We start from the raw sequence: 25,888 nt of genomic DNA, 5'->3' as shown, positions 1-25,888 counted from the left end.
TAAAAGCATCTTTAAAGTTTTTCCATATACATATATAATATATATTTTCAAAATTGCCATTGACTGTACAAGCATTCAGTTCTCAACTAAAACATTTACAGAAACTACTGTGGAAACCCGAAGGGAAAGCTTGGCTTTTAGGAAAAGGGGATCATTTAAGCACCTATAAACTACATTAAAATACAATTCTCAAGGGAAAAAAGATATACAGAGAAGTCAGACTTACCCAAGGTATCGTATTTAATCTCATATTTAATCTTACACGTCAGGTGTGCAAAACTATTTTTTAACCCAGCCTTCATTCAACTAAGTCAATATCCAGACGTTTCTTACTTGCTAGTACAGAGAAAAGTGAAAGGCTAAACTGCATAATGTAATTATATAAAAAATTTTTATAAGCCAGACTGATAATAGTATTATACACATATGATTGTCTATGAAAATAATAAATGGGCAAAATTTTTTTTTTTCAGAAATGTTAAAGTAAAAAATCTTAGCTTAATGAATAAGTGATCATCAGTTAATATATAGCTAGGTGAGTGTCAAAATTGATCTGGAATATTGTAGTCCTGAGGTCTGGGGAGTCCAATCTTCCAGTTTAAATTCTACAACCCCAATTCCTGTAAATTGCATATTATTTACACAGGTTACAACAAAAAACTTTGAAAATACATATCGACATCAGCACTCCCTGAATTTGAATTCAAGAGAACAGTTACTGAAAAAAAATTCGTTTTTAACTAACTGTGTGTGTGTGTGTGTCTCATATGTAGGAATGGGGGTGGGAGGGTGGTTGGAAGAGAAAGAGGCATGATTTAGGAAATCTCATTATAAATATAATTTCCCTTCTCATTAATGCCACTTTAATATCAAGACATTTATAAAAAGTTTATATAGTAACTATATAGATACTAGTACCTAATAAATTGTGAAATAATCACTCAATTTTCCAACTATTTCATGTAAATTTTTATTAATTAAAATATTAACTCATTTATTTCAACCCCTTCAACCCCTTGAAAAGTAATCTTCCTTTACTTTGGGGGACTAAACATTTCCCCATTTAAACCATAATATTTGCTCAGTACGGTAGAAAATGATGGTTACAAGGTCACCGAGAAATAACTACTGCTCAAACTCTTTCATTGTGTTGTAATTTTGTCATATCAATTGTTCTTAAAGATTAAATATTATTTAGAGATTTTTTTTTTTTGGCCATTGTAGGATTTAATCTGTAACAAGTGGGCATCAATTTAAATGAAGAAAGGTAACAGACAGACATCAGGATAGAAGAAGGCTGAGAAGTACAACTGGGCATTGCTAGAGGTTTTGGTTGATACATTTCTAGAAAAAACTAAATTAAGAATTTCATTTCAATCTACCAATGAAAGAAAAGTTTTCTTTATTGAAAGACACTATGATCAGGATAAGGCAGCCACACACTGCCTCACTTCTACTATATAATTTTGCTTTCAAATTTTTGACAAAATTTAGTAAAGAATAATTTCATCCCTTGTCTCATTTTGAATCTTTACGCTACCAGAACAAAAAATGACTGGGAGAAACCATAGTAACTCAGGCACCAAGACTTAATTCATTATTTAGAACAGGTGTGTCTCATTCATGGCATCAACACACACTCCAGAAGTGTCAAAAACTTCTTTTCATGGTACTTTTTTAATGGGTTTCCAATAAGGTAGAAATACTACTTAAACCATGGAGGATGCCATACTCCCTCATAAACACTGAGGAGTAGGATGTTTTTTCCTTTGGTTTATGAATAGCTGTACTTGCAGTGTTTTTAAGCTCTATTGCTACCATCCATTCAAGGAAGACGTGTGTGACATAGCAAGTACTATATTGTAAACCCAAGCTTTCGGTAGCAGAAGGGGCTTCCAGCTCAACTAGTCAGCCTCTTTATTTTACCAGTGAAGACACTGAAGTTAACACATGTCTTTCAGAAAACAGATGCTCAATTAGTATTATTAAATTATGAGCCACCATAGATAGCTACAGGCAGGGACAGAACAAAACCCCGTGTCTTCTGATACTTCACAACCTCTGAAATGGCTCAGCTGACTCTAATCAGGTCAGACTGAACTGAGATAAGGACTAACCACAGATAGAATATCAGCAACAATCCATGGTCTGAAAACATTTCTGTCACACACATAAATATAGTGAGGAAAAGATTTTTGAAACAATTTCTTGAAGGCAAAAGTGTAAGAGGAGATATTTATGACAAATAGAAATGGGAAAACACCAAGAAGTGTCTATATTTGACTCCCATTCTTGTTGGATAATTTTTAGTGAGTTTTGCTAAAATGTAGATTCCCCGTCTGAGCCAAAGGCCTTGATCCATGTGAAAAAGTGCCTGGACCTGGATGTGGCTGAACAATGATATTGAACGTGTGATTGTGATTAGACTGGTCACTTAAAGAAATCTCCAATATTCCCTCCACTTCTGAGCCTTGGAATCTATTGATTACTTCATAGGAAGTAAAGGCATATCAAGAGAATTAAACATTTAACTGAATTTTTAAGTTCCATTTAAAAGAACAAATGAAAGCACTCATGGAAAATAGATATGGAAGAAGAATTACGTCTGGGTTTTTGAAAAGTGGGTTGCTGGTTCCCTTTCCTGGGAGGCCATGAAATGAAAACATCAGTATTTCCAAATAAATGGCTGAGCCAAGTGGTAACTCTCTGCATATGCTTTTGGATCAGTCTATTCTTTTTGGTAAAGTTCTCAGAACTGAATGGAGGTTGCCAGAACATGAAATGAAAAAAACCAAGAATCCTGTGCAGACTGAATTATAAAGCCATGTTAAGCAAACTTTCCGAAAGAGGGCACAGGCCCCTGGCAATGTGCTCACATCCATCTACACAGAGCACACACTCTGCACTCAGCTAGTCACACAATGACCTGTAGAGACAAACACAGGTAAACAAGTCTCCACAAATTTTAAGATAAACATCTTAAAATTTGGATTATTTAGCACTTACTGCGTTGCTCGGGAATCTAAGGCAATAAGCCTACTTTAAGATATGAAATGATTCTATTCTCTATGAGCAGAGATCAATGATAAGCTATTGGGTTTTTCCAATCTATTTTCAAAACCCATTACAAAAATAAATCAGTTTGTTCTCTAATAATTCTAAAAACAGTTTGATCACTTGTCTTGTGTGATTTTTTTTTTTTTTAAAGAAAGAGATGTCCATATTTTCTAAAATCTTGCTTTGAGTTAACGTTCAGAAACAGATATAGTCCAGTTCTCCCTGGTGGAAATCATCAATCTATTTACTCATTCTCTTTTGACTATTAAAAAATCTTTTGAAATGAAAGGCATTGGCAGTGCAAAAAAAAAAGTCCATAAAAATAAACTAATGATTGAATTAAGCATTCAGATGAGTTCTTTGCCGGGTTATCTGCAAGCGCAAGACTCTACCGTCATGTTTGGATATACCTTAAGTACCACATTCTTATTTTCATCAAAGAATAAGATGCTGAGCGAGGACATCTTTTCTGGCACACAGCAAGGCTCAGGAATCCCAGGAACAACACCCACAGCTCTCACTATACTCTGGATGGTAGCATGATTTGATGGCTTTAAAGACTGGAAAAGAAAAGGGAGAACACCAGTTAGGTGAAACTGCTTTTCCGCTCTCCAGCCCTCATCGCTAAAATGTATATATTATGAATCTGTTTCAACAGCTTACTAAAACCCTGGCACCATTACACATTCAACCCAACCTCCAATATCACAAACGGTGATTTGTCATTTACTAAGTGTCGGCTCAGTGCCAGGCATATTCTGTGTAATATTTCTAATCCTTACAACAAAACAGCCATCTCGTACGTTTTACAGGTAGAGACATAGACTCAGAAAGCTTAAACGACATGTCTAAAGTCTTGTAGACATGCAGAGTGAGGATTTTAATCCAGTTTTTAAAGCAAGAATCTTTTAATTAAAAATGACTTACTCCCCAGGGAATTAATACACCCTAGGTTGTTGTGGATAACAGGATTGCAACGGAAACAATTTGATCTTGATCCTATGGTAATCATAAAGAACCCTTAACAAGAACCTATTTAACATAGATATTTTTGCCACTGCTATAAGGAAATTTATACTTTGTTTTAAAAATAACACCGGCGTGTCGAGAGGCATCGATTTATTTAATGATTACTACCAGGATGAATTGATGGTGATTACACAATTGGCCACTGGGGGTCACTGTTGCCCAATGGGTTCAGACTTAAAGGTTGCAGCGTCTTCTAAGTCTGGGGCATATCCTCAGGGAATAATCTAGAGGGCCTGAGGTTATCCCATGGCTGTCAGAAGTTTGACCAAAGAAACCCGGGTAAAAGCTGTTCCCCAGAAATGCCAAATGGGATCATTAACATCCACGGGAGACGTGTGGTTTTATCTAGAGAGTATCATCCAGCTCTGCTAAGCATTGAAGACTGGTTACTCTTCCAAGCCCAGAACGCTTAGGTATTGCCAGAGTGGTAAGAACTTCTTCATGAGCGGTGCCACAATTTTCAACGTTAGTTCTCCCCAGTGTCTCTTTTAAGCAGATGAAACCCGTTTTGTTTCAAACAAATTTAAAAACAGGAATTTGGTAACTTGCCAGAGATCATGTGTCAATTCAGGAGTGGGATTTAGGCCAAAACTCTGGTTTTCTAATGTCAAGATTTTGAGCCATGTTTCAGAGGCACCTCTGCCTCCAGTGAACTAATTAGTATTCTAATTTTACACACCTAAAACTCCCAGTATGGGAAACTGGAACAAGTTCAAAGGTTAAGAGTATATATAAGCCAAGGAAGAAGCAAATAATATAGAAAGCTGGCACAGTGTAAAAAAAAAATAGGAGTGGGGGAAGGGGGGCATAAAAGGGGCAAATCTGATTTGTCTCATCTCATCTTTCAATCTTAGTGAAAAAAATTATCCACACATTAGACTTCAACATTATTGCTAACAGGCATAAATTATTTTAAAATTAGTCTTGATGATGGCCAGCTGCCTTACTCTTTCTTCCTAGAGATTTTAAGTGTATGTTAAGAAGAGTAGTTAACTTACAATTAAGTAGCATTGCAAAGAAAGGTATTCTCTCCCCTTAAGGATAAGAAGTCTATGTTGCTCTATTTTGCATATCACGTGCCCTGTGGCTACAATACTATCTGTGTAACTGACAAACTGCAATCCATATTGTACAACAGGGCTCAATGGCCACTGTTTGCTATTTCATTAGTATTGGTGATTTCTAAAGAAAACTTTTGCACCTAAACTTTTCTCTATTAATTTATTTTTAAGATTCAATCATCCAAACAGCATATGATAATACCCCAAAGGATTTTTTAAAAACCATAGATTTTATGACAATATTCCGTTATTGTTAATGTTTTACTGACTCATACTATTTAATTTGCATATAAAGTAGATCTATTTCAGTAGACGAGGACTTGATCCATAAATCCTGCTGTGCACGGCTGGTCCTCAGTGCCTGAAGCAGAGCAGGCTCTCTAGGCACTGAATTAATACTTGCCAAATGGATGAAATACTTAAAAATAATAACATACCCTCCACTGTACCTATTTCTGTGGAAATAATTCCCATCAACAAAAATAAAAGGTTCTGAGCAAATGACCTGGCACAGATATGGAAAATATTCATGGGTGTTCCCTAGGAAAATTCCTATCTTTTTTTTTTTTTTTTTTTTAAGCTCTAACTCACAAATGATAGATTCAGCAACTATGAGCTGTCTCTGCTGGGCTCACTGGAATCCAGGTACAAGCCCTTGATCCCCTGCTGGTGTGTCTGGTCAGCAACCTCTCAGTTTTCGAGGGAGTTGTCCCCTTTTTTCTCACTGTGAAGTTCTCTGATCAAGCTGCCATGACCAGGAATAATTATATCACGCACAAAAGATACATGTGGTCATTTGCTAGTGTGGAGCATTTGCCAGTTTATCATTTTTGTTTGTTTTTGAACTCCGATTACATTTCTCAGGACTCTCTTTACGTAGCTTAAGAAACCTAGTGATGACAAATGCAAACCTGTGTTGTTTTTCTCCCCTCCCAGTCTCCCTTTTTATTGAAGGTGAAACATGACATTGACATCTGTTTCGGTGTTTTGTTTTGTTTTGTTTTGTTTGCTTAGGTAACTCGGTACATTAAGATTTAGGATTTTTAGAGTTCATCTTCATGATCAGGGATTGGAACTGGAAACCTCAGGAAATTAATTGAGGGCACATCATTTTGACCTCATCCATGTGAATTTCTTCTTTATATAGGATGCTTGGTTCAAAGTGTTTAGCTTCTTTGCTCCCTATTTCTGTGTCTTTGCTATTCCCAGCCTTCGCCCCATTCCATGCAAAAAGTCCTTCACTCCTCCAATCTTTGCTGGTTCCCTTGGACCTCTGTCAGCAACAATGGCTCAATCATCTTCATCTGAAACCTCTGTTTTCCATCTCTTTTATGGTGGTGAGGGGAGGCAAAAGCAAACGGCTTGGCTAAAGCTACATGGGTATTTCTCATCTCATGGCAGAATGCCAGGGGTCTCTCTCCCTGGGAGGACAGATTGGCTGCAGGGGCTAGAAATCAGAAAAATTCAAGCTGCCGTGTCTGTGAATGAAATCTGCAGTGGTCAGGCCCACACCTGCCAAGCTGTGGATGATGTCCTCGAGTTGAATCTGATTACAAATGCATTAGCAGGGGAGAGTATGTCATCAGCTCCAAGCCTTCATTCCTGACTCAGGCCATGGGGTTTTGCTCCACACTCTTCCAGTCCAGCCCACATGGGTGTGATAGCCCAGAAACTATCTAATTGGAATCAGTGAAAGGGCAAAGCCTGGAATTTGGGAAAGGCAGAACACAGCTGTTCTGAATTACAGACAGGTTGTCAACTCTTGCAGACAAAGAACCCGCTCTAGAGAGCAGGCTCTCACTCAGGAGGCCAGAAGGAAGGAGGGCCAGCAGAGGAGTCTGGCCTGGGAGAAATTTTCTCTGGGGCAAAATGTATATCTACAGTCTGAAAGTTCTTTGGCACCTCACTTATTCCACATGTGCTTGTACTGATCTGGTCAGAGACCTTGTTTTCCTCCGTTGCTCAGACTGTATTTTTATTTAAATAGTTTACTCTGCTTACCATGCTGGACACTGCTGATAACAGCAACACTGATTAGTTAGCCCTGACATCACAGCTTCACACTTCACACTGCTTCAAGCTTCCCATCCTTTAGGTGACTGTACCATTTGAATGACACAAAGCCTGGAACACTTAAAGGGAACCACTGAAAAGCTTGAAAAGCAGATCCACACAAGGTGATGAGAGACTGAGAACTCCACATCACAGCCAAACTTCTACTCTCAACTTGGCAGAAGGAAATCTCCAACTCAGAGAGAAAACACCCTTATCCCTGTTAAGTCTCCCTGTAGTTCTGAAGCCATCTCAAGTTTTGACAAATATTATCATCAGTTCAGTGCTGCAACCAATGCCCTCCTGATTCTATTACCCTCCAAAGAGGTTATGGACTGTTGGACTGAAGGGAGAATCCAGTTGGAAGCTTTGTGATGTTTAAAAAGGGGTAAGAAACATATACAAAACTTTTTCTTGTCTTACATCTTTTATTCTTTGGATCCCTTTTCCTAAGTGGTTTTTCTTCAGTCCCCTACATTTGATTTTCTATTCTCCTCAGTCCATTGGCCATTAATACAACAATAATAATAAACAATGGCCATTAATAATCATGTCAATGGCAAAAATCTGTTGAGTGCCTACTAAGCCAAGGTGCTCTATGATCTCATTTTCCCACTGTTTTCATTATGTAGATACTATGATATTTTTATTTACTGTGGTACCTGTTTCAAAGATGAGAAAACTAACACACAGAAAGTTTGAGTAACTCCCCCCAGCAAAAAAACACAAACAAACCACAAAGCTGGTAAGAGGTGGAACCAAGTTTTAAGGCAAAAGGATTTGACGACTTAAAGTACGATGTGTGGACCAGTAGCATCAGCAACATCTAGGGGCTTGTGAGATATGCAGAATATTAGACTCAACCCTCAGAACCACTGGATCAGAACCTACAGATTAACAAGATCCTGAGACAAATTGCAGGCATCTTAAGGTTAAGAAACCCAGCAATGATAGAGCATGCACATTTACTCATTCTGTTGCACTACCACACTTCTTTCCTTAAACTTTTCTATTCTTAACTTAACCCTCATAAGTTTTTGAATTATTATTCTTTAGATCACTGAGAGCCACAGTGAAGATCTATGGAAGCAAGGTTTTTGAACAGCAAAAGCAAGCAGAGCCAGGAAATAGGAGAGGCAAATTGGGGTAATTGTGGAGACCAGGCCAGGTAAGCTAACTGACTAAGTATCTCCACGTTATCATGGCTCCCTGGGTCTTAAAATCTGGAGTCAAGAGGAAAGAGGGAAAGTCCTTCCCCAGGCTACCTAGAAGAAACCACAGTTTATGAGAGTGAGAGGAATTATTTGGAAGACTCAGAGACCCACTTAAAATCAGTCATCCCAGGTTTAGAGACAATTTGAATGCATTTCTGCCTCTCAATGCCACAAAGCAAGCCACGCTGTAAAATAAAGATTCATCACTGTCTGTTATATTTGGCATCTTTGTTGTGTGTTTTAAATGCTATCCCAGTTCGACCAAGTTTCGTTTGATCAGTAAAATGTCCTTTATAAATATTTAGACAAGGTAAGGCAGTTTACGTCATTATAAATGTATATAATGCTTACTTTGCGTTGACAAAACATGGAATTCACAAGGTCTAGAAAATGTAGAAAGCTCATCTTCCTGAGGCATTGTAACAGGAAAATGGGATTTAAATCAAGGTCCTGGCCCTGAGGCTGACCTGCTCTTGTTCAGTCGGCCCTTTGCTTTATGGGTGTGTTGCCCTTAGCATCCTAATGATCACAGGCCTGTAACATGAACAAGCTGCTTTAAAGATCTGTAAGCAGAAGTTGGTCACTTTTTGAGGCAAAGGGTTTTTTTCCTCCATCAACATACAATAGCAGAAGTTGATTCACTTCATGTTTTGCAACAAACAAACACAAAATGAAACAAAAAAACCACTCTTATTCTTCCTCTGAATTCTATTTCTAGAACACTTTTCATTGTATAATTCCAATTGTTACAAGCTAAGAATGAAAGTGCGGCAATAAGCTTAACGGAAGGCAAAGAGGTACAAATATGTTTTATTAACTCTAAATTCAAACAGAACAGTCGCTTGGACTTGCTATGCAAGATGGAGATGGGGTTGGGAAGGCTTCTGAGAATAGATCTGTCAGGATTCTGAGTACTGATAGGATGAAGTTCAGTCCATTGATTTTGGAAGAGGCACAGGTAAGCTCTGACTGGTTGAAATGGGTCTTAGAAGTCTACAGAGTCATTGTTCCCTATTCTGACTCCTGTTTTGATATTTATCAGAGAAGCAAATGATATAAACATCTGGTGGATTTCATGAGGTAAGTTTTCCTAGCCCAACCCTGGTCCTAGGCCCCATGATGACAATTCATCTCACAAGAGACTATCAAAAATGTTCTGAATCAGGGCATCAGTTCAATTAGTCCTTCCTTTTGCTCTCATGACATTCACTCATTCCCTGAATACGCCCTCAAAGATCAGCCTTCTACCATTTGGGGCTTGCTTGTTGTGGACCGGCACAGATTCACATGTGACCAGGTAGCTGAATATGCACTGTGTTTGGAAACAATGCAAAAAACATGTTTTACACATACATTTTTTTCTCATATCCTTCTTCATACCAATATTGACTTCATATTATTTTAACAACCATCAAAGTAAAACCAAGCATAACCATGTTACCTGTTACACTTTAGAATGCAAGAAGAATAAAGGTCCAGATGGATTTTGTAAATGAAAACACACACTCAACTTGTGCCTTTCTACTCTGTGGAAATAGGAAGGACAGGACAAAGAACAATGGCTACCTTTGGCATGGGGAACTGGCATGCTCCGGAGCAATAATAAGCATCAAAGGACTTGGGGGAGATAATCCATTCACTCCAGCCAATATCTGCAAAGTCCACTTTAAGGTACCGCCTGGCACAATTGCGAGGTTCAATCCATTGCTTTCTTCTTGCTTTCTTTAGGGTCTGTTCATCAAACTGGAGAGTCTGGGTCTTCTGGTGAGGTCCCTTTCTCTGTTTCTTTTTGTTCTTACTCTTTTCAGGGGGCTGAGTCTGAAGAGTCTTGTAAGGTTTTCTCTCCTCCCATACCCCATCCTCCTTATACTGATATTCTGCCCCAGGAAGCTCATTGTTCTGCAGAGGCAGCAGGACCCCAGCAGAGCGCTTCTTCCTCCGTTCAGTAGAAAGGGCAGCCCTGATATGGCTATCCAGTTTGGGCACAGCTCCAGTGGGGAAATTCCGGGGTCCTTGCAAGCTTGATACCACACTCTCAGGCTCAGAAATCGCAATATCATTGGCATACACCAAGATATAAGGCTCAGGAAAGGGTGTTATCTTCTTTGGCAGCTGGTGTCCTTTGGAAGTAATGTTAAATCCTATGAGGAACTCCTCATTTTCCTTGGCTTTCCTCAAAAGTTGAGTGATGTCTTTAGATATCCAGGAAACAAAATCTCGATGAAGTTTCGCTCCATCTACTGAAAGATGACCCAGGAGTTGACTTTGGTTTCTGGTGGATTTGAGGATCCACGTAGAGAGCTCAATCTGAATGTGTTTCTTTTGGGTATGATGTGAGCATCCTTGGGACACAGGACAACTCAGACTGATATTTATTAGCTCTCCAATATAGAAATACAGTGTGGCAGATAAAATGTTTTCAGACTTGGTTAGAGAAGTCAGGTTAAAAATATGCAGTTTCTCATTTTCAAGTGTTCCTAGGAAGAAGAAAAAAAAAGAAAGTAAATGGAGTAAACGTGACCCCTACCTCACATCATATTCAAAAATTAACTCAAAATGAACAAATGACCTAAATATAAGCACTAAAAACATAAAATTCTTAGAAGAAAACATAGGGGTAAAATCTTCATGGCTTTGGATTTGACAGTGGATTTTTATATATGACGCCCAAAGTGCAAGAAAGAAAAGAAAATAACATATAAATCAGAAAAGTAGATAAATCCATAAAATAGATAAATTGGACTTCATCAAAACTTAAAATTATGTGCATCAAAAGACATTATCAAGAAAGTCTGTACAACCTATAAATGGAGAAAATATTTTCAAATCATATATGTGATAAAATCTAGGACCCAGAATATAAAAATAACCCTTACAACTCAAAACAAAAAGACAAACAAACCAATAAAAAATGAGCAAAGGAATCAAATAGACATTTCTCCAAAGAAGATATACAAATAGCCAACAAGCACATGAAAAGATACTCAACATCATTAGTCATCAGAAAAATGTAAATCAAAACCAAAATGAGGTACTACTTGACATATACTAGGCTGGCTATAATAAGAAAAACAAGATAACAAGTGTTAGTGAGGATGTGGAGAAATTGGAACACTTTTACATTGCTGGCTATAATGTAAAATGGTTCAGCTGCTGTGGAAAACAGTTTGACAATTCCTCAAAGTTAAACATAGAAATGTCACACATATTATGAGGTCATAGAATTATGACCCCACAATTCTACCCCAGGTATAAACCCAAAAGAATTGAAAACAGGTGTTCAAACAAGTACACATACATGCACGTTTATAGCAGTACTACTCTTCATAATAGCCAAAAGGTAGAAACAACTCAATGTCCATCAATGGGTGAATAAATAAATGTGGTGTAGTCATATAATGGAACATTATTCAGCCATAAAAAGGAATGAGGGACTGATAATACTACAGTGTGGATGAACCTTGAAAACATTGTGTTAAATGAAAGTCAGACACAAAATGTCCCATGTTGTACGATTCCATTTACGTGAAATATCCAGAACAGGTAAATCCATAGAGACAGAATGCAGACTAGTGTTTGCCAGGGGCTGAATGTGGAGAAATTGCTTAATGGGTAGGGGGTTTTACTTTGGGATTATAGAAATATTTTGGAACTAGATAAACCTGGTGGTTGCATAACACTGTGAAGATAACAAATGCCCCTGAGTTGTTCACTTAAAGATAGCCATGCTTAAATTAAGTAATTTTCACCACAATTAAACAAAAGGACTAATTTTATAAACTGGATGAAGATGAAAGCAAGGATCAGCCATTTTTACTAATTTTCTCTTTCCTTTACTGAAACACACTTGTAAACTTAGTGGTGTGAGAGCTGAGAGTTCTGGCTTTTAATTATGAGACTGCCAAGAACTATTCCTATAATTTTGGCACAGTGTCATGATAGCATCTTATCTGAAGCAGCATCTAGCCTAATGGTTACAAGCATTGGCGGAAGTAAATTCACTTTGATTCAAATCCTGGCTCAGCCACTTTTTAACTATGTAACTATGTAACTCAGCCACTTATTAACTACATAACTAGTGTTCTCATTCATTAAATGGAATAATACTCCTGTCATCAGAATTAAATGAGATGTGTGTAAATCAGTTCATAAAGGGTCCAGTAAGTGTTTCTAAGTATAAATTATTATTGTTATTAGTGCTGGTGTTAACCATAATACAGGGATTACCCCTTCTTCTATCTTCCTCACAAAGTTAAGGGTGCAGGATGAGGGTGGGTAAGCAAGACCATATAGCTCCATCTTCAGATAACATCTGAAAAAATGAGTCACACATTCAAAGGTGTCATGAAGAATTAGTGCTGTTGTGGAGCTTGTCTAAAGTTTATGACATTACATGAATATAAGAGTTGAATTGCTTCTGTAGAGTGTGACAAAATTATTGAAACTGGGTAATTTGTATTTCCAAGTCTTCAGATGCAGAAATGAGAGAGTAACAGAATGGGCGATTGATTAGTAAGGGCAGAAATTGGTTCCTCTTCTTGAGATCATCTAATGAGCTAATGGTAAGGCTGAGCTTAGGCTCAAGAATCCCTTGTCCTGGGATCGGTCACCAGAGCCTGGGCCCTCCTCCATACACTTGTTTCATATACATATTTGTTTCAGAAACATACACGCAATCATGAAATTATGCTCTTGATCAAAAACATATTTTAGTAAAAACAAAACATTTTTATAAAGATCTGGAAACTTAAAATGAGTTCATTGAGTCCCCATTTATAAGGGAAGTGCAGTGGGAAACATATTTTACTCATTTCTAACATTGTGTGAGGGAAAATGAGTAAACTGCCATTTGTGAATGTTTGTATAATCCATGACACCAGGATAATATTTTACAGACCTTTATAACAAAGCCATGGCATCAGGCTTGTTCAGACTCTAGCTTTAATTAATACTTTTAATTCATACATTCAAAGAGCTTGTACTTTTACCCAGATGGAAGTTTTAAATGGAAGGAAGAGAAGTCACTCTGTTCTAAGTATGTGGCAGTCAGAGGGTTGCCAAAGGAACACACTGGCAGGGAAGAAATGAACTCCGAGGCATGCGGGTGGTGGTGTCTTATTGGGGAAACCAATCCTACTCCTTTTCCCTACATTTTGCTTCAAAATATTTCCTTCTTTCACACGTTTCCAGACACCTTGTGCCCTGCTGTTAACCAGCCTTCACCTTGTGTCTAATCTTCAATATCGTCTCATAAATGTCACAGAACTCGCCATACTGCCTCTTCCGATGGCTTTAATTTTAATTCAGTGCCTTCGTTTGAAGACAAAGCCCTATGGCCCAGCCTCAGCCCCACCACACCCAATAGCTGTACTCAGGCAAATTACTTAAACTCTTCAAGTCTCGGTTTGCTCACCTGTAAAATGAGCCCAATAGTATCAACGGCAGAGTTGTTGTGAGAATTAATTGAAAGAATGCAGGTAATGCACACAGCCCTTAGGAAAAAACACAATGAATGTTAGCTAACTAGACCTGCAATGTCAACTATGATAGCAACTAGTACTTAAGTCTGAATTGAGGTGTGCCGTAAGTGTAAAATTACACACTGTATTTCGAAGCCTTAGTATAAAATATCACATTAATATATTTTATATTGATTACGTGTTGAAATCATAATATTTGTATACACTGGGTTAAATGTTGTGATACTGTGATTTATAATAAAAAATACATATCCATTTCTGGTCTAAAACTCCGAAAACTCTAGGAATTTCCTAGGTGATGAGAGCCATAAGGTGTCCTTTGTTATGTTAATGAGGTGACTTTTGGAGGTGACCTAAGAATGGGGTCTGGCTGCCTGGGATTGGGGGTTTGCCCTTTCAGCTCTAATCCCCACCTCTGGGGTGGGGAGAGGGGCTGAGAGTTGAATTAATCAACAATGGCCGGTGATTTAATCAGCCATGCCTACATAATGAAGCTGTAACAGGGAAGAGCCAAATGTGACTACATATTGGATCTGTTTCTTTTACTTTAACCTCTGCTTTCTGCTGCTTTTGTTCACTAAAAGGATACTGTCTATACATAATGGCCTGCCTCGGGGAACCCTGCTCCTCTGCCTGAATGTTAAACCAAAGTGCCTTTGTTCAGGGAAACATCCGGACCCTGTCCACCTGTGAATGGCTGCAAGAAAGAAGAAATCAACACACCCCCTCCCCAAGGCTGGCCATTCCAGGGGATATTTGCAAAACTTATGGCCTTTTTACTTTACTTCCTCATCTCCTCTCCCTCTCCGTGCTGTTAAAGAAACTGGCATCCAAACCCTGATAAGATGGTTTTTCAGAGACACGAGTCTACCATCTTCTCGGCTTTCCAAATAAAATCGTATTCCTTGACTCAACACCTCATCTCCAAATTTTTATCCTGTCCTGTGGCGAGCAGAGCGAACTTGGACTCGGTAACAAAACCTCCATAAAAATTTTAAAAATCAAGGTTTGGAGAGCTTCTGGGTTGGTGAACAAATGGAGATTGGGGAGAGTGGAATGCCTAGAGAGGGCGTGGAATCTCCGAGCCCTTTCCCCTACCTTGCCCTCTGCATCTCTTTTATATGGCTGTTCCTGAGTTATATCTTTTTATACTAAACTGGTAATCTAGTGAGTAAATGGGTTTCCTGAGTTCTGTGAGCCACTCTAGCAAATTAACCAAACCCAAGGAGGAGGTTGTGGGAAACTCCAATCTGTAGCTAGTTTGGTCAGAAGCACAGGAAACAACCTGGGTTTGGGACAGGCATCTGAAGTGGAGGACAGTCTTGTGGGACTGAGCGCTTTACCTAGGGAATTTGATGCCGTCTTTGGGTAGATGGTGGCAGAATTCAGCTGAATTCTCAGACCCTCCGCTGGTGTTCAAGAATTGCTTGTTGGTGTGGGTGCAGAACATTTAAAATGTAATATATTATTAATTTCTCCTTTCACTTCTCATATTTTTTAATGTGGCTACTCAAATTTTTAAATTACATATGTGGCTCACATCTGTGGTTCAAAGTAAATTTCTCTTGGACAGTAGAATGACCACCATTTTTGTGGTCATATAGTCCAAAAGGAAATAAAAAAGGCATTGTTTTTCAAAGGTGGTGAAGAATTAGGAATTTGCTCAACATGAATATGCAAACCAAAATGTAAGTTGAGCAAAAGATTATTTTCTTGGAATGCAACACACCTTCCATTATTAAGGACGTATTCTATTAAGATAATTTTGGTGAATACTTTTAAATTTTCCCTCCAGCTGTAGCTAATCAGTTCAATCTGCCATCAAAAGTCAAAGACCAACAAACTGCTCTAAAATAGAGTTAAATGGGCAGTTGAGCAACAGTACTTTATGGCAAAGCAATTATACACATAGCTTCAATTGTGTTACTTGTGTAGTATACATATAAAACCACTACAACCAACAAAGAACAGGAACTAAAGCAAAACAAATGTTTTACTTTAACAAATATGAATTGAACACCTATTAGGTGCTGGGCCCTTGGCTGGGTCCCAGGGCTGCCCAATGGCCACTGCTGTCCACACCAGGACAAGGGGAAAAGATTAATATGCAGGTAGCTACACCGTGATGATGCTACTTTCCGTCAAAGGTGTTAACTATGCTTTTGGAGCACAAAGGAGGGAGCAATGAACTTTTCCCATGTATGGGGAAGATGAAACCTTTAACCAGACTTTTAAGAATGAGGAGAGAAAGACAAATATCATATGATATTGCTTATATTTGGAATCTAAAAAAAAAAAAAACACAAACGATATAAATGCGCTTATATACAAAATAGCAATAGACCCACAGACATAGAAAACAAACTTATGGTTACCAAAGGGGAAAGTGGGGAGGGATAAATTATGAGGCTGGGATTAACAGATACACACTACTATATATAAAATAGATAACCAACAAGGAGCTACTGTACGGGGAACTACACTCAATATTTTGCAATAACCTATAAGGTAAAAGAATCTGAAAAAGAATATATATATATATATGTATAATTGAATCACTTTGCTGTATACCTGAGACTAACACGGCATTGTAAATCAACTATACTTCAATTAAAAAAAAAAAAGAGAGGAAAAGGGAGAGTTGGGGAGGAGATAAAAGCAGCACATTCTAGTCACAAGCAATGCTGGACATCTGGAAGATTTTGCATAAGCAATATTTCCAATGTTTAATGGAAACTTATAAAAATATCCCAGATTAACGTAGTTATTCGAAGTCCTTACAGACACCTAAACTGCCGAAATTCAGAAAAGGAACGGCCAATTCACATTTAGCTCCTAACTAAAGGTGTTGTATGATACGTAGCACTCGATGCCTTTGCTATTTCCACCCAGATGAGGAGACGCATTACCTCTGCCTGTCCTAGATCTCCCTCCTCCCCACGTCTTTTTTTTTTTTTTTTTTTTTTTAATTTTTATTTATTTTTTTTTTGCGGTACGCGGGCCTCTCGCTGTTGTGGCCTCTCCCGTTGTGGAGCACAGGCTCCGGACGCGCAGGCTCAGCGGCCATGGCTCACGCGCCCAGCCGCTCCGCGGCATGTGGGATCTTCCCGGACCGGGGCACGAACCCGCGTCCCCTGCATCGGCAGGCGGACACCCAACCACTGCGCCACCAGGGAAGCCCTCCCCACGTCTTTTAAAACAATGAGCTGGAAGTCTCAACAGTTCCACAAAACATTCCTTGATTTCTTTAACCCATACTTTATTTTTGCCTTCCCTGACTTTAAGCATTTCATTTCTGTGCAAGTCAATGTTCTTTTCCCTAAAACAAGTCAACAAATACTTAGTCTTTATAAATGGACAAAAAGAGTAGCGAGAGAGATGCATGGAGTTGAGTAGATGAGTGCAATAGAGTATATAAGATAAGATAAATACCTCCCTGCAAGTTGAAATGTGTGGTAATAATATCTATTCAATTACACTCATGCTTTTTTAGATTTTATATTAATTTAACTTTTCAAAAAAGTATCTTCTCGTATACTTAACAACAGGAGTTTTGCAGTAGCCTTCTCTCTCTTCCCCATGAGTAGCAGACTTATCTGTGAAGAAGATATCTATGTTGAAATATCAGTGAATGGAAAATGCTTTCGTGTTCACTTTTTCTATTCTTCTGAAATATTCCGATACTTACCTATTTGGAATCGATGAATCCGGAAACGGAGGTATACTTTCTGGTTAATAAGAACAAACATATAATAGTAATATTAAAAAGCAATGGCAGATGTTATCAGGTTACAAAACAATAGTTTATGTATTTTTAGGCTGTTGGTAGTCTTCAGATACCAGAGAACGTAACTGTGCCATGCCAATCCAATTCTATCTAGAGTTGCATGCTTAATTCTGGGTTCTCTCATTTTAACTAGTTTATTGATATAAAAGAGAGCAACTAGGAAAGTTACCAAGATGTTGGTCTTAAAGTTATTTCTTACAAATTTGAGTTAAATAGAGAATACCTGCTCTGGAACAAGAAAAAAAAAAAGTTAATCGGTGACGTGAGAATTGTTTGCAAATGTTTGAGGGGCTGCAGAGAGATCAGGGTTTTTCTTGTCAGTGTCAAAGATGAGAATTAAGTCTAAAGGTGATAGCTGAATGGAACCAGAATCAAGGTCAACTTAAGTAATGACTTTCTAAGTGTCTAGCCTGAGGGTGAGACCCCTGTGGGACCAGGCAGACAGAAGAGAGATGGTCATAATTCAAGACTATTACGGGAGGATCTCTTTATGGTAGGGAAGGTGTGAAAAGTGAACTAGATAACGTCTCAGATCCCTTTCAAGGAACTATGATAGGCTATAATTTCCAGCTCTTCCTAAGGAAATGTTTTTGATGCCAAAATATAACTACCAATAGATGGTGCTGTTTTCTTACTGTTTGCTGGCACTGGCACAAGCTTGGATTTTCCTTGCTGAGAATATGTCTACTGTGGTCTAGTTAGGATGTGCCATTGGCATGATAATCTTATTCTGAATTTTCTAGAGTCATAATACCTGTGAATTGGAAAGGGGTCTAGAAGTCAGGTGAGTTTCAGAACAAGTCATACTTTCCTTTGCACATCTGTTAGGACTTTGCAGCTGCTGCCACCTCTCCCTGAAATGCTTTCACCCAACGTAGTTCTCCTTGATTATTATCCAGATTCGATTTTTAAGGCAAAGCAGAGGAAAGCTCGTCACGACAACCCACTCCTTCGGTTCAGACCCCTCCTCTATTACTATTTTCATTATATTGTTATTCCTTCCTAAGACCATAAATTTCATAAAGACAAGGCTCTAGTAATTACATCACTCTTCAGTCCCAAGCATGGGGCTTAACTCTTAAGCGGTGCTCAATAAATGCTTCTCTTGTGAATAAACAGATTTAGTACAACCTATTCATTGTAGAAACGTAAAAATGAAGGACCATAAAAGCCAGCCATCGTGAGCATTGATTTTGGAGAGGAACCCAGGTCTTGTACTACCTATATGGACTTTTTTAGGAGTTTGGTTATTAGATAAAGGTAGAAGATCTATTTCTGTTTTCATCTGAAAAGAAAGCACCTGCACCTCATGAAACCAAGGGCTCAGCAAGGAAACTGTGACTTGGGACCAGCTGTACTATTGCGACAGCTCAGTTCCTCTCAGGGAGCAGCTGAGGCAGTGCCCAGGGAGTGGTGAGTGGAAGGTCACCTTTGTGCTGGCCTACACAGAACGTTTTCAAAGGGAAATAGAATATACAATGGAAAGCTTTCTATGTACAGTCTGATTTTAAAACAAATAGACTAAATGAAATCTTGATGATTTGTTAAATCCCCAGGAAGCAGGGAAAACATTTTAGTCATACAGAAAATATGTAACTAAGAACAACTCTTTTTTTCCACCTCTTTCTCCAAACAAAGCACAGCTGCTAGAAATGCAGGGGTGCCTAGGACAGGGCCATATACGCCCACGGTCACTGGCTGAATATTTGCTATAGATTATGGAGTCAAGGCTGCAGTTCCTGTATGCCACCTTCAGTTTCCAGGCAAAGGTGAGATGGAGAGATTCTAAATAGAACACAAAGTCAGAACGTGGTTTTTCTTGCAGGGTTCCAGTCAAATGACTGACTTTTATGGGATCTCAAAACAACCATTCTCTATGTCCAAAGTAAAACATGGCCAAAGATGGTATAATGCATGTTTTTCTAGAACAGCAAAATGTTCACTAATCAGTTTATCTGCTCTTAGCCTCCACCCAAGGGCATTCCTAGACTGTGAGCTCTCGGAGGGTAGATCCATGTCCAGATAAAGTTTTGAACTCCTAGTTCTTTGCACAGTCTGGAGCATTGATATCCTGAAAAATACTTGTCAGATTTGTTGAACGAGCAACGGTATAAACTTACCAGATTCTAAAGTGTTTCCTACTTCACACTAAAGTGAAAAAGCTTTCAAGTGAAAAAACTTTCAGGTCAGCGAAAGGCCTTCTTGGGGATAAGTACTGTATGGAGTTTCAGTTCATCAGAAAAGAAGCATTACAAGAACAGTGGTATATAAAAGAGAAGAGTTTTGCCATTCAACGTATAGGTGGTAAAGTGTGCCTCGTGGGAAATTCTTTCGCGGCAAGTTTATTTTTAAAGAATCCTTTGCCTGGCAAATAGCTTTTCTACTATTTTTTCTTATCTAGTCCTCTGAACATCTAATTCAGGTCAACTGAAATATTTACTGAGTGCCTACTGTGTGGCAAACTATGCCAGGCCTTCAGAATACAAGCATGAAATGAGATATGCTCTTTGCCCTCCAGAGACTTGGCCCCTGCCCCATCATCCTCTTTCTAGCAATCCTATCAGGCCCCAAACTCTCTGCAGCTGTGAAAGAGGGGTAAGACGTCTTTATCAACTTACTTTTGAACTCCTCCCCAGGGTAAAACTGTCATAAAGACATTAATATACCTTCCAAAGTGAAAGAAAGTTACCCTTACATAAATTAATAAACCTTTTGTCTGGGGGAAAGGCCCACTAAAAGGGCCAGATGAGACCAGAACTGTAACGTTAATCAATCCTAGATTTCAGACGCTGGTTATAAGATACTCAAAACTCCAGAGACATGAGCTTAGAACAGAGTGTCCCAAACATGCATCAGAATCACCTTGATGGCCTGTGAAAACAGAGATTTCTGTGCCCCAAGCTCAGAGTATGATTCAGATGGTTTGGGTGGGCTGGAGAATTTCCAACAATTCCCCGGTGGTGTTGGTGCTGCCAATCCAGGGACCATACTTTGAGAAAAACTAACTTCAAGAAATCACTATAAAAAGGTGCATCTCTGCTGCATGCAGCCACCAAGGTCAGGATAGAAACAGTAATTTCTTGAATGTAGGTTTGGCACAGCATAGCCTGTGTTACAAGAGGACTACTACCGCTTCATATTTACATTGCTACCCAGATATATCCTTTGTGCTACAAACAACTGCAATTATTAATGTTTTACGCAGGTTTTGTGGGAAGCTAGAGAGAAACAATATCTCCAAATATTATGAATACCTCATTTATATAGGGCTTCCAAACTTTCTATGCATTTTCACACTCAATTTTTTTCAGTTAAGTTGCACCATCTTTCTGTGAGACTAGCACAGTAGGTGTGACTTAAGCCATTTGATAGATGTCAAAACTAGGCCTAGCAATATCAGATAACTTTATTAATTAGCAATTCAGCCAATATTAGCATTTAGATCTCTTAATGCTTAGACTCGGGAAACAGAAAAACTGAAACTCTAGGAATTTATTCTCTTCTTGAAAACTATTTATCTTAACCCATGCTTAAATGCAGCAATTATACTCAATTCAAAGAGTCTTTAGATTAATTCCATGCAATTAAATTAAAATTTTCTTTGAAGGAAAAGCAAAGAAGATCATGTTGGGCCTCAATAGTTTTAATTGTAAAATCAGAGGACTGGGCAAAGAAGCTTTCATTTCTAAAGCTATTGGATGCAATTATTTTATAAAAGGAATATTTAACACTTACTATAATATTTAATAGGAATATTTAATATTTACTCACTCAATAAAGGAAGAAGAACATACTGAAGTTGGTAATACAGTAGGATCAGTTTGTCCAAACACTTTTATTTAAAGTGTGCCCAAATAAAATCAAGGCACTGCATTTACTGTGGTTCTAAACGATGGGTCGTAAAGGAAGGTAGATCATTGAAGGGGTCAATAAAATAAAAGGGGTCAATAAAACATGGTCAATTGGCTTTATGGAGTACATGCCGATGTTTCAGATGAATAAAGAGACATCCGTGCCTTTAATAATATCATCCCTGAAAATATTCTAGGACACAGCCACTACTAACATATGAATAGACTAGCAATTTTATGGATTTTAAAATATATTCCATAGAAGAGGGCTCTTCAGTCATACTGCCATGGTTTACTATGGTCCAAAGTAGATATTATCCTGGTATACTTGTGTCACTTGATTAATACTATGTCAGTGTTTCCATTACAAAATTCTATTTTCATGTGTTTGTAACATAATCCTAAAAATTCACTCTGAATTGAAACTTGGCATAGGAAAGTTCAAATAGAGACTATTTGTGATGCCAAACTTCTTTCCACCATACCACTGAAATAAAGTTATTAAGATACTGATTACTAGGGTATACACGTTGGATATATGAGAAAACCATTAAAATTTTAGGAGAAAAGTTCTGACGTAGGAGCACAAAAATCCTGAATAGCAAATACAAAGTATATGCAAAGTTGCTCAATAATTTTCACTAGGCTTTTTGATAGGTATGAGCTTTACTATATCTAATAAATACAGCAAACAAATTGGGATTATATAAGAGATTTGATAGGTGTCTATAACCAAGGATTAATTGTGGTAAAACATTAAAGAAGTGATGTGCATGATCTCTAGTGAATTTTTCCACAAATAAAGTAGCTTTTCTTTTAAAAGAATAATACCAGCTTATATGTAAAATAATAAATATTAATCCTATAGAAGAAAACAATGAAGGAGAATTCACAGGGAAACAGGCAAAATAAAATTTAATGACAGAAACTCTAAAATTACATTCAGAGAAGTTTAAGATATTTAGTCAAGAAGATGGTAGAGTCGGCCCTTGGTATTCGCAGGGAACTGGTTGCAGGACCCCTGCGGATATCAAAATCCACAGATGTTTAAGTCCCTTATATAAAATGGCATAGTATCTGCATATAACCTACCACATCCTCCCGTACACTTTTTTTTTTTTTTTAATTTTTTAAAAAAATTTTTTTGGTGGTACGCAGGCCTCTCACCGCTGCGGCCTCTCCCGCTGCGGAGCACAGGCTCCGGACGCGCAGGCTCAGCAGCCATGGCTCACGGGCCCAGCCGCTCCGCGGCACGTGGGATCCTCCTGGACCGGGGCACGAACCCGCGCCCCCTGCATCGGCAGGTGGACCCCCAATCACTGCGCCACCAGGGAAGCCCCTCCCGTACACTTTAAACCATCTCTAGAGTATTTATAATTCAGCAAAATCAAGTTTTGCCTTGGGGAAATTTCTGAAATTTTTCCCCTGAAATATTTTCAATCTGTAGTTGGATCCCTGGTAACCAGGGATGTGGAGGGCCAACTGTACAATGCCTACTGGACTCAAGTCCAAAAACTAACAATGTAAGTAAACATCCTGAATAAACAAATGAGAAATGAGACAGTTTTCAGTCATAATATTCACTTGAATTTTGCATATCTTCTTTCTTGAGAAATTAGGAAGGCTCTGAACCAATGTTTCCCCAAATAGATATCTTAGAACCATAATTCTCTAAAATGCTCTCTTGGGGAGAAAGTGATCCACTCTTAAGAGGGTCCACTTGCATTTAAAGGACCTGAAAGGTCCCAAAGCAAACTGATCATTTTTCCCAAACTTATTTGACCATGGAATGCAATTTTATGTAACACCTGTTAACATCTTTTAAAGACCCTCTTTTAAAAAATCTTCTCCTAGAAAATAAGATGATAAGAAATCATAGGTTTTTGAGATGAGCTCAGTATGTTTGAAAAACTGTCTGGCAAATACATCATAATGCCCATTTCTTCTTCCATTTAGGTAAGGGGTTGGACTTGCTTTCTTTAAAGCCTCTTCCAAATACAAAATTGTATAATTCCAAAATGCTTAAGAGCAGGTTTGACATCCACATCTCTATTTAATTTTTAGAAAAATCTGAACTGGGTCAATCAAGTGCTTATAAATTTCCACTGCTTAGATAAAATGTCTGTAACCCTTTTAATATATTATTAATTATGTATATATTTTTAATGTACAAATATTCCCCAAGTGAATTATCTGCTTAGGGGATGTTTTTCATTGACCCTCGTGGTCTCTTGGTCTCTTTGAGTATGTCTAACTATACTAAAAAGCTAAATTTAAATTATTTTCTATGTAATACATTCTCTTTCTCTTTTCCATTAGCATAGATAATCAAGAATTCATGGTTTTATGGATTTTTAAATGTCAGAGATTGTAAAGCTGTCTTGCCTATTACAGTAAAAACTTCATTAAGGGCTATCATGTATTCAAAGTAGTGTGTAATTCAAAGCAGCTGCACATCCAGCTCCCCCTCTCCAGATGTACTATTGTTCTTGGAATAAAAACATCAGATAATCTAAGTACTCTTTAATTTCAAGCCTAGTTTCTAGGTGCCAGGGATTTCAAGGTAACTGTGTTTTAATAAAGTTATCACATCCCCTTGCCATCAAATCTATCAAAAATGATGCTTTCCCACTGGCCCATGCATTTTAGAGGACTGGCTCCTATTGGGAAGATTGTTTAGCCCTTAATTATATCTTTCCTAAAGACATATTTTAGACTTGCACTTCAGAAACATGTCACTTTATAATTCTTCATTTTTAAAGACTTTTGGTTACAGTAGGAAAGACTCTCCCCTTTTTCACTGAAGGAAAATATTCACATTTGGGTCTGACTTTCCTCAATTTTCTTTTCTTTTTGTCTATGAAGTCTGTGTGATTTTTTTTTTTTAAGGTGGCATAAATCCACTGAAATGCAACCATTTTTGTAGTTACATGTCATAAATTAAAATAATGATAGTTTCCTAATAAGAACATCTGTGCTTTAATCGCTTTCCCTAAAGAGGTTAAATTTATGATTAAGAAAAATAAGATTGACTATGGAAATGATGAGAAACTAAAGAACACAAAGTATGTATCTTAAAGGATCAAGCCAGGAGAAAACCTCATGTAAAATACTCTTCTTTTATTACATAGAAGCCAAGGACAACTTAAACTAAGATTAAAATTAAAGCTGATTTCATATCCCTCTTGACTTCCTTTAAGACGGTGTGTTTTTCTAAAGCCGAACTTCTCTGTCATCAATAATTTTGTAAATTAACTTTTACAAAGGGAAAGATAAAACGTATCTTTATGTAAACCCTTACACACCACAGAAAGACTTATGAGTTCTCCAAACTTACGGTTTTGGCACACCAACTGCACACCATTGAGGGAGGAGAAAAGGGTTAGCAGAAAGTGTATTTAGGATGAATGCCACCCACCATCAAGTAATGGTTTAAGTAGAAAGTAATCAGAGGGAGACCACAGCAGCTAAATTTCAACCAAAGATATTCTAGGTTTAGAACAATAAATAATTTTAATCAGGTATGTTCCAAGGAGCAAATAGGACTCTAAGGCTATAACTCAGCCTGAATAAGCACTGGGAAAGTCTGCCAGAACAGCAGCCACTCCATAGATACAGCACACACCTGACCTTCCATTGAAATCTGTTAACATCCTTGGTTTGGAGAAGCCCCTACGTTGTAAAACTTAAACACTACAGACTAGAAAACATATCTAATTTATTAATGCAGACAGCATCTTTCGCCTGCATCAGAACATATGTCACAAGATGAAGGATGTTACAGAAATGCTGTTATGGATAAAGGAGAGAGACACACATGAAAGCCTTAGCACCTTCCTGGAGCCCTGCCTTATTTAAAGCCAGAACTGCCTCATAATAAGGTCCTTCTAGTGTGTTAGTAACTAAACACTCTTGGAAGGGGTCCAAGGCGAACAGTCTCTCCAGGAGTCTCCAATGTAGTAACAGGACACTTCAGCTTCCACAAAAACCAGTGTCTACATTTGATGAATAAGTCATTAAGACAGTCTCTAGGATGTTAAAGGAATTACTTTTCTTATCAGGGCACGCAGCCTTGTATATATGCTTCAAGCTGCAATTCATCATTTCAAGGGAACTTCTGGCCTCTGTATCAGAGTTTATCATTTGATGGTATAAGACTACAGAGAGGCTGATAAGGGACACTAAAATTATAATGCATGGAGTGAGTTGGACCCAAAAAGTAAATGGGGCCTGAGTTATTCAAATCCTTATCCATCTCCCACTCATGCTTTTCTCAGTCTAAAACAAACATAAAAAACACTATGCAATAGGTGTGAACGAAACAAACTCACATGCTACCTCCAAACCTCGTGATTCA

General features: G+C 38.0%; 1 protein-coding gene across 1 annotated transcript in view; it reads right to left on the bottom strand.

Moving 5' to 3' along the window:
* Window positions 1-215: 215 nt before the first annotated feature.
* BMP3 (bone morphogenetic protein 3) overlaps window positions 216-25,888 on the bottom strand; it is a 28,251-nt gene continuing 2,578 nt past the window's right edge. The window contains exons 2-3 of the mRNA XM_059066511.2: window positions 9,980-10,890; window positions 216-3,617 (exon numbers count right to left, since the gene is read on the bottom strand). Coding sequence (XP_058922494.1) covers window positions 3,426-3,617; window positions 9,980-10,890 — 1,103 coding nt within the window. The 3' untranslated portion in view covers window positions 216-3,425. The remainder of the gene's footprint in view (window positions 3,618-9,979; window positions 10,891-25,888) is intronic.

This window comes from Kogia breviceps, chromosome 6 (genome assembly GCF_026419965.1).
Source record: "Kogia breviceps isolate mKogBre1 chromosome 6, mKogBre1 haplotype 1, whole genome shotgun sequence".
Lineage (NCBI taxonomy): Eukaryota > Metazoa > Chordata > Mammalia > Artiodactyla > Physeteridae > Kogia > Kogia breviceps.
The sequence above is the reverse complement of the archived record's forward strand: the minus strand, read 5'-3'. Positions and strand labels throughout refer to the sequence as shown.